The 13,774-nt window shown below is 45.4% G+C and overlaps 1 protein-coding gene across 2 annotated transcripts; it reads left to right on the top strand.

Moving 5' to 3' along the window:
* Positions 1 to 243: 243 nt before the first annotated feature.
* IYD (iodotyrosine deiodinase) lies at positions 244 to 13,326 on the top strand. 2 transcript variants are annotated; one of them, XM_058670848.1, is made up of 6 exons: positions 244 to 407; positions 3,997 to 4,188; positions 6,261 to 6,420; positions 10,197 to 10,353; positions 12,853 to 13,023; positions 13,161 to 13,326. In XM_058670848.1, exons 1-6 carry the CDS (start codon positions 251 to 253, stop codon positions 13,212 to 13,214), a joined length of 891 nt encoding a protein of 296 aa, XP_058526831.1. In that variant the 5' UTR covers positions 244 to 250; the 3' UTR covers positions 13,215 to 13,326. The 2 variants fall into 2 exon arrangements, with proteins under 2 accessions (XP_058526831.1, XP_058526836.1); XM_058670853.1 differs by lacking the exon at positions 12,853 to 13,023.
* The last annotated feature ends 448 nt before the right edge of the window (positions 13,327 to 13,774 follow it).

Below are 13,774 nucleotides of genomic sequence, written 5' to 3'. Positions count from 1 at the left end.
TTATTGATTCGAGCCAACAGTTTTTAAATGAGTGCACTGGTGCCTGACCAAGCCCCCCCACAGCCCACTCGCGTGGGACTGTGATTTTTGCTCCTTTGCAAAGTCTTGGCAGAGCTTTCCAGAGAGCGCTGCCCTTTGTTCCTTCCCAGCATGCCCGTCGCGCCGTTTCCTCCCCCACCCTGCACTCCTGCCTCTGTTGGCTGACACCCGCTGTGGGAAGTGAACGCCTGTGGGTCACACACTCCAGACCATGCCTTCCCTGGGTGCCCTCCTGTTCGTCCTTGTCTGCATTTTGCTCACATGGATCTTTCACAGGAAGAGCGAGGCGCCTCAGGTCAGAGCTGAGGCTCGTCCCTGGGTGGATGGAGACCTGAAGGACAACACTGAGCTCCCGCAGGTGGAAGAAGGTAACGGTGCTCCTGGGCTGTGTCACCGGGCACCACGGGTGAGGGTTGGGGTGCCAGGGCAGGGCAGGGGGACAGGAAGCAGCAAGAGGCAGGTCAGTTTCATCAACCTCCCTTGTGCAAAATCACCAGCATAGGGCCAAGATCCAACAGCCCTTTCTGGCTATCAGGTTGTCACCTGCGAGCACCCCTGTGCTCCTGGGTCCCCCGCTATCAAAGCTGCTGTGGGGGCTGAAGGCAGCTCTGCCTGACTGTGACCCTGTGGAAGCAGTGGGTGTCCCTCGGAAGGGTCTCACCACAGGTGGGCAGAGGGTCTGGGGTGAGTGGCAGGGTTTAATGAGGAGCTTTGAAACCTGCCAAGTGGCATCTTGTGGGGTTTGCTGCCTTTTGCAATGTCGAGTCCTGCGGATGAGAGGCGTGGCCTCTATCGCAGTAAGCTGAACTGGGAGACAGAGTGATTGATAAGTAAATCTGGGGCCCGGCGGCATGGCCTAGCGGCTGAAGTCCTAGCCTTGAAAGCCCCGGGATCCCATATGGGCGCCGGTTCTAATCCCGGCAGCTCCACTTCCCATCCAGCTCCCTGCTTGTGGCCTGGGAAAGCAGTCGAGGACGGCCCAAAGTCTTGGGACCCTGCACCCGCGTGGGAGACCCAGAAGAGGTTCCTGGTCTCGGCGTCGGATTGGCGCGTACCGGCCCGTTTCGGCTCACTTGGGGAGTGAAACATCAGATGGAAGATCTTCCTCTCTGTCTCTCCTCTTCTCTGTATATCCGGCTTTCCAATAACAATAAAATCTTAAAAAAAAAAAAAAGTAAATCTGGTGGGACTGGCCCTAATGCGGAGTGGGTGGTGGGCAGTTAGGGACCCACCAGCCAGTCAGTGGCTAAGGGCAGATGTGGAAGAGAGGTGGTGGTGGGGTTACCTGTAGCAGATGTGAAAAGAGGCAGCAGGGAGGCAGGAGATGGGCAGCGCAGTGTAGCTGACTCCAGGAAGAGGAGGTAAGGGAGGCAAGTGGGCAGAGAGAGATTCTGGGCAAGCCTTGAATAACCTGTGTCCCGGCAGCTTTGTCCAGAAGCTGGGGTACGGGACCGGCTGGACTTGGGAGAGGCGCTGTGATTGTCAGCGAGGCCTCTGGCCCCCAGAGACCAGCTGCACACACGCAGTGGGCAGCCCCAAGCCCGGAATCTTGCTTGTTAGGTTTCTGCCTTGCATGCTGTCCCTTCAGAGAGCCCTCTTAGTCTTTCCTCCCTGGGCCACCCCTCCGTATCCTCTGCCACTTCATAAAGCATGAATTTTCTTCATTGGGACAGATAGAGAGAGTATCTTCCATCTACTGGTTCACTCCCCAAATGGATGTAGGATTCCAGGTTGGGTCAGGCTGAAGCCAGGAGCCAGGAGCTCCCTGATGGTCTTCCACATGGTCACAGGAGTCCAAGCACTTGGGTCATCTTCCACTGCTTTCCCAGGCACCTTAACTGGGAGCTGAATTGTAATCGAAGCAGTTGGGACCGGAACTGGCTCCATACGAAAGGCTGACATTTCAAGCTGAAATTTAATTCATTATGATGCAATGCCAGGTCCCAAATATATTTTTGAACTGAATAAAACATTGATCTTTATGAAACGTTTAGTCCATTTAATTCAATGTAATTTTATTCCTTTTTCTATAAAAATTCAGTTACTCTTATTCTTTAATTCTTTATTCTAACTATCTGATTTTTCCCCGTTAATGTGATTTTACTATAAACAGATTCAATGTAGTTCATAAATATAATTCTAAGAATATAATAGTATACTTGTTCTTTTGAAGAATTTTTTGCTCTCTCTCTCTCTCTCTCACTCTCTCTCTTGCTCTTTCTTCTATGTGTGCCGTCTTTTGTCCTCTCCTAGGTATTTTCTCCTGATTTATCTCCTGTCTCATTCATTGTTTATGTCATCCAACCTGATGAAATACCCATTCACTAAGCTCTCAGTTGTATTATTTCTCAACTTGAGAGATTCTATTTTTTCATGTTTAAGATGTTGTGATTTGTTCTCTCTTGTGTCCTACAGAGTTGCATTGGTTTGTCTTTATTATTTTCTTTAAACATAGTAATTATGTAGTGGGAAACTTGGTCAGACAAATGGGACATATCAAGGCTGTTAGCAGAAAAAAATGGCTTTATTCTTTTTTTATTTTATTAGAGAGAGAGAGAGAGAGGGGAGCACTTTAATCTGTTTTGTTTTGTTTTGTTTTGTTTTGTTTTGTTTCACTCCCCATATGGCTGCCACAACCAGAGCTGAGCTAGTCCTAAGGCAGGAGCCAGGAGTTAGGAGCCAGGAAGTTGTTATAGGTGTCCCATATCTGTACAGGTGCCAAGGCTCCTGAACCATTCTCTGCTGCTTCCCCAGGATGTAAGCAAAGAGTTGGATCAAAAGTGGAGCAGCAGGGACATGAACGGGAGCCCGTACAGGATGCCTGCTCTATAGGTAGAGAATTAGACTGATAAGCCATCATCCTGGCCCCAACTTCATTCTTTTATTCCAGTACATTCGGAAGAGAGTTCATTCCCTGAATTCTGGGCCCCAAATAAAGCAGCATGCTGTCTTCTCTGTTCTGCACAAATAACTTCAAATTGTGTAACACCTGTTCAGTTACACCATTTAAAGCACTGGCGCTGCCCCAGCACCACACCCCCACGTGCACCCGCATTGCCACAGCTCACTAGTCGCATCTGTGAGTTCTCAGAAAGCCCTCTCCCTCCTCTGTTCCTAGAAAGTCCCGACTGCATTTTTGCTTTTTATTAGTTGGGGAAATGAGTTCCTAAGGGTCCCTGCCACAGTCATGACTGTTTTATCTTCAGAGTCTAAAATTTTCAATATATGGAGCATCTGACTTTTTTTTGTAATGATTCTTACTCAGGAGATTTTGTTTCTCCATGTGGCTTACTGCATTTGGTAGCAACTGAACTTTAAATTGTTTGCACAATGGCGTTTGTTGTGGTAAGTACACCTGATTCCAAGAACAACTTGGAGGCAAGGTCCATTCAAATAATATAAGCCCTGGTTTGTTCAAGATTCTCATTTTCCATAAGGCAATGGTCTTGAGGGGGAGTGGTCCTAGCTTATTAAACTTTCCATTGTGTTTGTGACTGGATTCTATTTTCTATTGTCCATGATCTCAGAAAGTGTGGAAAATCAAATGTATGGGAATGAGCAACAGCAGGGGAGACAGCCTCTCTGCCCACTTACATTAGCTTCACGCGTTTCCTCCAGGTTTTGTCTGGGAACTTTTCACTGTGTTGTCACCGCAACAATTTTTTTTAAATGCTTTATGTAGTAAGCAGAAGTTGTTTTCCATGCATGGAAGCTTGTTTAAAATAACCTACTCAAACATCAGAAGTTTGAATTTCTTATCTCGTTGTAGGTAAAAGTTGTTTTCTTCTAGCTTAGAGCTTGAAGGATAATCAAGCTCAGTGTTCAGGAATCTGGAATTTTTTAAAATTTTTAACGGATTTGCAGAAAATGGTAGAACTTTGTCTCCTTCTCCTGCAGTGTCTGCCTTTACCCAAGAAAGCTCATCTAATTTGCTACCTTTCCTGTGCTTGCTTTCAGATGCTGGTGACTCGGCAGCTTCAGAGGGGAATGTGGACCACATCCCATTCTCTCACACCCGGTATTCCGAGAGGGAAATGATTAAGAGGTCCCAGGAATTTTATGAACTTCTGAATAAGAGACGTTCGATCAGGTTCATAAGTAATGAACATGTCCCCCAGGAAGTAATTGACAATGTCATCAAAGCCGCAGGTTTGTAGTTACACTCTAGGTTTTTTTTTTCCGAAATGTCAGTGGCCTTACTGGTGTGACAATATTGCCACAGTGTTGGAGTTCAAACATAATGAATAAGACCAAGAGTGGTTATTTACCGATGAAGTCTTACCAAGATGTTGAGTGACCAGCAGAAACATAACACTTTCCACTCTGTACATTTTGACTACCACAACTTTCTTGGAAGTTGATGTGATAATAGTTCAACACTTCCGATATTATTTGATTTTGTTAAGTTTTATTGAAAGCTAAGATTTCTGAGCCCATCATTAGAATATAACATCCTCTCAACATCTTCCCTTTAAAATACAGCACACACACACACACACTCACACTTACTTTTGAGAAATAAATATCTTATGTACCCATCAAATGCTCTAGCACAGAAACCTAATAAACTATCAAAATATCCCCGTGTGAATTACCACAGGAAACCAAAGCATGACAAAGCAGTTGTCACTATAAATTATTTTTTTAAAGATTTATTTATTTTTACTGGAAAGGCAGATATACAGAGAGGAGAGACAGAGAGGAAGATCTTCCATCCAATGATTCACTCCCCAAGTGAGCAACAACGGCCGGTGCTGTGCCGATCCGAAGCCGGGAACCTGGAACCTCTTCCGGGTCTCTCACACAGGTGCAGGGTCCCAATGCATTGGGCTGTCCTCGACTGCTCTCCCAGGCCACAAGCAGGGAGCTGGATGGGAAGAGGAGCTGCCGGGATTAGAACCGGCACGCATATGGGATCCCGGTGCGTTCAAGGCGAGGACTTTAGCCGCTAGGCCATGCCGCCGGGCCCCATTATGAATTATTATATCCGTACAGGGGAGAAAAGTAGAGCTACAGAAAAGGAAGAGGAGAAATGAGAGAAAGCCCCCACATTTGGACTCAAGAATCTCTTCTGAATGCAATCTTACTACTATGTAGGTCACATTCAAGTTCACTTGCACAAATTACTGTATGCCCACTGGGTCCACGTAAGCATACTAATGCAGTAGACTTGAGTCATTTGTCTAACCAGCAGTGATTACTGAATTTCCCTTTTTAACTATACATATACACATACACCTGTATATGTACACATCTATATATACATATATACACACGTGATCTTAAAGTAAACTTGAAATAATTGAAAACATAAGGGGAGATCTATCTTTCTGTTTAGAAATACAAATACTATGTGAGTAAATAAAATGAATATGAAGTCGCTGAAATCCCTTTGTGCAGCAATGTGGGCCTCCAGCTTCGACTCGAGCTATTATGAGTGGTATGTGTGGCAGGCTGGACCCCCAAGGGGAGTTCATCATCCTTACTCTCTCTGTAGGTAGATCTTATTCCACTCAACTACTTATCAAGAAGGAAGAACCAGCTGCTGAGACAGGTGCTTCTGCGGGTCCTGTGGTTTATGCTCAGGAACATAGGGCTGACACCCAGTCAGAGGTGGTCCAAGCTCTCTCTAGGATGTCAGAGGGAATTCACCTTCTTTAGGGTGCACTATGGAGCTGTGTCCCAGGATGCTGGGATGCACCCATGGAAAGCCACAGGCACACTGCTGGGCGTATTCAGTGCCTATGGCGAAGAGTTCCCCAACAAGATCACAAGCCCTACATAGCCACATCAGAGCTTCAACATAAACACTAAACAAATTTTACCATTTTCAATGAGCTTCATGGCTTTACCAAGTCCCCTTACCACCACGACCACACACATACACAGAGTGTGAAAATAAATGGAGAATTTGGGCTGACAGAATATCCTCCCTGATACCCTCAGTGGTTATGGTGTAGCTGCTTAGGGACATTTCCCTCCATGTGACTTGAGTAGCAGGATTTGGTCCCATAGCCCTACATGCCTTGGGCTTGCACTCATGCATGGGCTCGGAGAACCCTAAAGGGAGACTACACGCAATGAAGTTGGAACCTGCATACCAGAGCCCTCCACCAAGCTCTTGGTTTGCCAGCTGCCAAACCTGTGTTTGGAGTCATGGTACAATGTTCTCAGCCTGCTCATGGTTGCCTGCTTTCTGAGTTTATCTTCATGTGTGGTAGGAACTGCCCCAAGTGGGGCCCATACGGAACCCTGGACCTTCGTGGTTGTGAAGGACCCAGACGTGAAGCACAAGATCCGGGAGATCATAGAAGAGGAGGAGGAGATCAACTACAGGAAAAGGATGGGGGCCCGGTGGGTGGCAGACCTGAGGAAGATGAGGTACAGCTCTGGGGGAAGTGGGGTTTCTGGCTTGGTTTCTTAAATGCAACAACCATCACAGCAGTTCCTTTGGCATATTTTAAGTGTTAAAAGAACATGTTTGATTTGTAGCTTTGGAAGGCATCATGGAAGCTAAGTAAGGTTTTGTGTGAGTGTTTGGTAAACAGATAGGCTCTGGCTAAATGACCACATCATCAATAAATTTTTGAAGAATTATACCGCTTTTCACTCTTCTGGAACACAAGACTGAAAAATATCTCAAGATCCTGAGAGGAATAATTTCTATTTTTCTAGAACAAATTACTCTTTTAAATGGTTGCCCTCTAAGCTGGCTTCAGTTTCTGGAGCAGTTTAGCCAAAGCAGAAATCAGCATCGTCTGTATCCAGGAAGGAAGTGGAGTGGGATCCAGTGTGACTCATCTTGCCAGGAGGCCTCAGGTTTCCTTCCCAGCCCCATTTTCTGAGAAGCTGGGCATGGGCGGAGGTGGCTTGCTGCATGGTCTTGTTGACCCTGGCCTCTCAGAAGGTCCTACAGGGAGGGAGTTGGGATCCTTGACTCTCAGAATGCGTACACCTCACTGAGCGGTCTTTCATGGCCTGTTCTGGCACCTACAATGCAACACCTCCCAGTGCCTAAGAAAGGGTCTTGAGGGGCACAGAGAGACTTCCAGTCTAGTGTTCCATAGTAGGATGATGGCATGCAGTCTTGGGAGCCCAGTGGGACTTTCTGCCCCATATTTGAGTGAGAGTGAGGAGGGGTGAGCTCCTGTTTCCTTCATTGGATCCCAGAGTACAGTTTTCTTCTAAGATATTTAAAATTGATATGCTATGGAGCTGTGACTTTTTACCTAGCTATGGTATTAATGACGGCTATGCTCATTTTATTGCATATTTAAAAGGACAACTGCAATAGATAGAAGTCAAGTTGAATTTCTGCACTTAGAGCAATGTCATTCTCTGGGTGTGAGCACTGCCTGCAGAGTCCTGTATTTCCCTCACCTTTCTTGACGGGGCATAGCTAATTGCTCTCTCACCTACGCCCAAACACAACACATCATCCCTGCACTTAACGGGACCACTGCTCATAGCATTTTAATTATTGGTTTCCTTTTCTTCTCAACGTATAGACCACATTTCGGGAATCCATGTTGCACGTCAAGAGATCCTTGAGAATCCCATTTAGTTATAGACTTTTCTCTGACAACCCTATGTATACATGGGTGTACATGTGTTGCACACACACACACGCACAATACATACAAGCTCTGAGATCCAGAGAATTGGGTTTAAAAAGCCTCACTTTATACCATTCATGTTATGTCAATACACAACAGAACAAATGTGGTTGAATCGAACTGCAGTTGGACATGTGCCTTTTCACCCTATTTCAGTCCCTCTGAAACCCATTGTTGTTGTTAGAGACTCAGTCCAGATCCATCTTTCCCCCCCAGCCTCACCACCTCCAGCTTGCTAGCAGGAGCTCCTAACTCCTAACTTTTAGCAAGTCCTTTTAGTAGGACTTGCTCTTACTGTCTTTGTATTAGCTGTAATTTATCACAGTGAATTCTGATACAGTTGGATTCAACAAAAGCACACAGAATTCAGGTTGATCAGGTTGAGCCTGGCCTATGGGTACATGTGATGACATTCACCTGCACTGAGCAACAGCATTAGGAAGCTGGGTGATTGAGTGGGCACCCAAAGCAACCACCCTGGTCTGCTCAGTATGCCGAAGGCATGTTCTGTGGTGGGTGAAAGCGGTGGAGAAGTAGGCAGGAAAATACAGTAATATTTCCATGGTTTAAAGCACCAATGTTTGTGATATTAAAAACCACTACACACAAATAGGCTCATGAGGTTCGAAAGGTTCATGCAAAATTAAACTAAAAGTTTGTTTTGGTACAAACAATTTTGAAATCCATGCAGTTTTTTGGTAACATGTATTTTCTGTGTGTTCTCTGGAGACCGCTTGTACATGTAGCTTCGTTCACTTTTGCAATCACCCTGAGTCAGGTGCACAATAGTCTATTTTCTAATGAGGAACCCGGCCTCTAAGAGGCTAAGAACCTGTCCCAGTGTGTCCCAGCTGGCCCGGCTCCAGATGTGACCTCAACTACTCCCATCCTCCCAGGAGGAGAAAGGAACTTTAATGGTTCAAAGGACCCAAGGCAGGTGAACGATGCCAAGAACAGCTTTGGAAATGTGCCAGAGATGTTAGTAGAACAAGAAGAAACTCAGATAACAATATGTGTGAGTTTAGCATGTTTTAATGTAGTGAAACTTACCCAGGCTAAACACGGAATGATTGGTGATCACATTAATGATGAGATGTATCCTAAGGAGAAATTCTAATCTGTAGGATGATTGCCTATCTCTCTTTTGAATATCTGTGCTCAAATGAAACTTCCTCAAAAATGGATGGAACAGGCTAATGGGAAATAGGGAAAAATACGTTCTGAGCTGAAAAGCCACAGTTTTTCTTTTTCTGCTTATTTTTTTATTTGAAAGGCAGAGTTACAGACAGGGAGAGACAGAAAGAACTTCCATTTGATGATTTATTCCCCAAATGGTTGCTACTACCAGGGGTGGGTCAGTCTGAAGTTGGGAGTCAGAAAGTTCTTCAAGGTCTCCTACATGGGTGTCAGGACCCAAGGACTTGGGCCATCTTTTGTTACATTACCAGGCACATTAGTAGGGAGCTGGATCGGAAGTGGAGCAACCAAGACACAAACTGGAACCATATGGAATTCAGGCACTACAGATGGAGGCTTAGCTACTATACCAGGGTGAAAGTCCCCAAAATACTAATTTTAATTCCATTTTTGTATTTCATGCAAACTGTCTCCTGCTGCCACACGAGTTCCCTTGCTTTCTCTCAAACCAGGCTAACTACACTTACCTCTGAGCGCTGTGATTTCAGTTGTCTCAGGGTTTTCTCATCCTTACCCCTTGCTGGCTCCTGTGTTGGCTGCCTCTGCGAGCTCTCACTGTTCCCAGTTCTCTGGAATCCTTCCCTTCCTTGCCCAGCCCCTGCTGGGCCCATGTCAGGTTGCCCATGATTTCCCTTTCTCTGGGATGACTTTTTCATTGCTGCCTGACCCACCCTATTCCATCCACCTCTTTTAAAAGCAGATCTGATCCTATGAGGCCTCTGTTTGGGAGCGATGACAAATCTCCATGCCTGTCAAATGAAGGCCGGAGTCTTGGGAGACCAATGTGTTCCTGCCAGCCCTCCCCTGCTTCTCTAGATTACTGAAAAGTACCTGGCCTGCCACATGTTCTTCATCCCCACCCTAACTTTTCTCCTCTCTCCTCTTTGCCTGGACTATCCTACCCAATCTCTCATTCCCCAACCACGCCCTCTGCCATCCTCCAGTCTTCAGTACCCAGTCTTGAAGCCAGTTCTCTGGAACTTTCTCTGCATCTTTTTCTTCAAAATTAGCATCCACTTCAGTATGGCTCCTGATGCGCTTGTTTTGTGCCGCTGTGCTAGCACTTAACAGGCTTGACTGGGCTGTGTAAATTGCCTTCTGGGTTATGGGAGTCCTGCTTTCACCCTACACCCTCCCTTCTGTGGCATGCTTAGTAATTCAATAACAGTAGGCAGGAAAAGAACAAGACATGAAAAAAGATCCATTCTTTTTTCCAACTTAAATATAAACAGTAAGTAAATGTGCTTTTATTTTTATTGTATATTTTTATTGTAAGTAAACTAAGATAACAAAAAGAAGAAAATAACAGCAAGTATCCTGCCTTTTTTCTTTCCTTTCTATCAGAACCAACTGGGTCAAAGACTACCTGGACACTGCTCCCATTTTGATTCTCATTTTCAAGCAGGTGCATGGCTTTACTGCAAGTGGCAAGAAAAAGGTCCACTACTACAATGAGATCAGCGTGTCCATCGCCTGTGGCATCCTGCTGGCAGCCCTGCAGGTAGGTTCGCCTCCCACCTGCATATAGCAGAGAAAAGTGACTTGGTGATCAGAAGCATTAAAGGCTGTCCCTAGCCTGAGATTCTCTCTGGATTGCCAAGTCAGAGAAACATTTGGCTAGTGCTCATCTAAAGTTGAACGCCTGAGTAACTTCCAGAAGAAACCATTGCCGGCCACCTGCATGGGTGTTATGATGATTCAACAGGCTGCAATTCCTTCTGGAAATTTGCTTGTCAACTCAATTCAGGTCAGAAAGAGTCTATCACAACAAAAAAACCTCAAGGGTTTTGGCAGACACACAAAAAGATCTTCACCCTGCAAGTCACGGACACTAGTCCCTCCATAAGCTTACTGACTGTAAGGATGACCACAAACCTTGATTGAGCCTTAAAGTCCCTACCTGTGAAGCTGGCTTGATACAGTAGTACATTAGGAAGATGGCTATGGGATTATATAGTTTCTCATTTGTGTAGTAGCAAGAGCAATACTAACAAGAAATAGAGCAGGCTGAGTTTCACCTTATAAATAATTTGATTCATACACTCAACAGAAATTCTCAGAGCCCCTTCTATGTGGCAGTCCCAGAGATGTGATGAACTGCAAACTTTGGCAGGTCCTGGAATAAGGGTTGGGGATGGAGAGATGGTGAGAGGGTAAAACAAACAAAGCAGACATGACCCTACTCCCAAGGGCTAGTTAATTCCTGCATGTGTGAGCTTCTTCACTCTCTCGAAGTCAAATGTCTGCTGAGCAGCACCTTGGAACCTACAGGCATCTTCAGAGATGTGTGTGTTCCCAGGCATTTGCTTCCTTCCTGTGTTTGCAGTCCCTAGGATGAGTGGGTCACAGGGACCTGTGTCCGGCAAGGAGCACTGAGGACTTCCCAGCACTTCGCTCAGGATTGAAGCAAGGTTTGCCTCATCAGCACTGAGTCTTCAGTCCTCTAGCATTCCCAAGGAGTAATGCTCAGGGCAGGCAGCAATTGGAAGGCAACAGTGGACATCGCAGGGGGGCTTCCTCTCTGCATCACATCCAGTCACAGTAAGCTGGTCACCCTTGAGTGGTCCTCTTTCTAGTTCGCGGAGAAGGGTGACCCGAATTCTTATGTTGTTTGTCCTCCGATAGTCATTGTTTGCAGTCCTTGGGAGAGACTGAAGGGGTATTTCCTTTGTCTCCAGTGTGTCCCATAGCTCCTGGGTCCCCTTGCTGGGGATAGACACTTCCCTTCGAGATGAAATCCTGTTTCCTCTGCTGTCTCATAGTCACTGGTACTCTTGGTTCTTGCTGTTATTTAGAATGACAAGATCTAGCCACAGAACCACGATGATGTTTTAAAAATCCATCACAATTGTGAAGAGCTATGAGATGCCTGTTAGTTTTACTAGTGACAAAATGACGGATGTTACACAGACCTGCGGATTCAACCCTTGGCTGTTTTGGTCTGCAGATCACAGTGAAAGAATTCTTGATCTGTTGAAACCCAAAGTACTAGCATCCAGAGAGAATGAAAGATACAATATTAGTAGAAGTGAATGAGAGGAATTACCTGCTTGATAGGGATTCTGCCTTCCTATGCCTGAAGCGTTCTGATAGAATCTGTGTGCTCACACATTGCTACTGTCGAAAACATACAAAATTCAGTCTAAAGTAAGAACTATGTCTATGCTAAATTCAGAAGTATTTTCCCATCGAAAGTGTCAAGATTTAGCCACCCCAAATCCAACTTATATGACAATATATGATAAAGGAAGAGAAGTGCTATCATAGAAATGATGTAAACTTACAGTGAATGAAGAAATCAATACAGTTTCAATGCATACATTCTTAAGAATATCCTCGCAAGCGTTTTAAAATCCATGAATTGAGGTATGGGATAATGTAGTAGAACCCTTCAGCAGAAACAATAGAGTTGTGTTCAGAAACCAATGTCGTGTCTACTGATAACAAATCGTTGTTAGAGAACTGGAATTCGGAAGCAAATATTTAGCCATAAAATTGTAATCTACTTAAGGCTAGCAGTGTGTTTGGGAAGATTCTTAGCTATTGCATAGTGCACCAACATGCAGGCTGACCCCTTAACTGAAAGGCATTCTTCATCCTTCCTTTGATGTGGTTGGATCTCCAAACTTCCAACCATAAAATCACCATTCCTATTTCTTTTTTTTTTTTAATTATTTATTATTTAACTTCATTAATTACATTGTATTATGTGACACAGTTACATAGATACTTGGGTTCTCCCACCATTCCTATTTCTTAAGCAGCATTGAAAACTAACACTCATGTTTTCTTCTTCCAGAAGCTTCCAAATGCAGGTTTAAGGAGGTCTGGGAATACAGGCGTGAGCCAGCACTGCCTGAGCTGGTGGCATGTTTGCTGTCCAACCTTAGGGAAATGACAGAGCAAGCAGATGTGACAAGGGTGAAAATGTCCCTGAGCTGGAAGCAGGCTGTGACTCTGCCTGCAGACTGAAATGTACCATTTTCCTCTCCTATTGTAGAATGCAGGGCTAGTGACAGTCACCACCACTCCACTCAACTGTGGCCCTCGGCTGAGAGTGCTCCTGAACCGGCCCACCCATGAGAAGTTACTGATGCTGCTCCCTGTGGGGTACCCCAGCAAAGAGGCCACAGTGCCCCACTTCACTCGGAAGCCCCTGGAGCAGATCATGGTGACTGTTTAACCAGGAGTGCCCCAGGAAGTCGCCCGGGGTGCCACCTTGCTCTTCCTTGCAGTTATTGCCTTTCTCTGGGATCCCCTGGCTGCTGTTTGCTGAGTGTCGGGTTTCCTCTGCGTGCTATTTCACAGGGAACTGCCCTGGTGTCAAGAAACCTTTCCACACTGTGCAGCATCCTGACCTAGAGCAGAATTGCTCCTGATGGACTGTGTGAGTAGGGAACAAATTGAGCCAAAGATAAGTAGCTGTGTGTTTCCACTTACCCACTTCACATATGTAGGAACATGTGACTAAGAACATTCCTTGGGCTATGGTTTTCCAAATCACCCTGGAAAAGCTCTGGTGATGTTTCTGTTAATTCTTCAGAACCCATTAGAAATTACATCAACATTGACTTCAGGAGCCATGTTCTTGTGACAAAGATGACCCGGGATTGTAGTGGTCAAGCATGAGGGCTTTGGACCACACAGACTGGGTTCCTATTCTGGCACTGTCAAGCATCGAAAGGTGGGAATTCTCACTTGTATGGTGACCTTAAGCTGGTTATGTAACTCTTATCTGAAGTGTAAAAAGGGGCCAACCATATTTCTTTCATTGCGGTTACTCTAACAAATTATCACAGAGTGAGGGTCTTACAAGCAATAAAAAGTGGTTTCCAGACTGGTGGCTTTTCACTGTGTCTTCACAGGCAGCAAAGGATCAGAGAACTCTCTGGAATGTCTCTCAGATGGGTACTGATTGTATG

The sequence above is a fragment of the Ochotona princeps genome, chromosome 1, assembly GCF_030435755.1.
Source record: "Ochotona princeps isolate mOchPri1 chromosome 1, mOchPri1.hap1, whole genome shotgun sequence".
NCBI classification, from domain to species: domain Eukaryota; kingdom Metazoa; phylum Chordata; class Mammalia; order Lagomorpha; family Ochotonidae; genus Ochotona; species Ochotona princeps.
The sequence above is the reverse complement of the archived record's forward strand: the minus strand, read 5'-3'. Positions and strand labels throughout refer to the sequence as shown.

Coding starts and splice junctions, on each gene's coding strand:
- IYD (XM_058670848.1), top strand. CDS start 251: ATGCCTTCCCTGGGTGCCCTCCTGTTCGTCCTTGTCTGCATTTTGCTC. Junction 4,189..6,260: donor CAATGTCATCAAAGCCGCAG/GTTTGTAGTTAC, acceptor CATGTGTGGTAG/GAACTGCCCCAAGTGGGGCC. Junction 10,354..12,852: donor TCCTGCTGGCAGCCCTGCAG/GTAGGTTCGCCT, acceptor CTCCTATTGTAG/AATGCAGGGCTAGTGACAGT.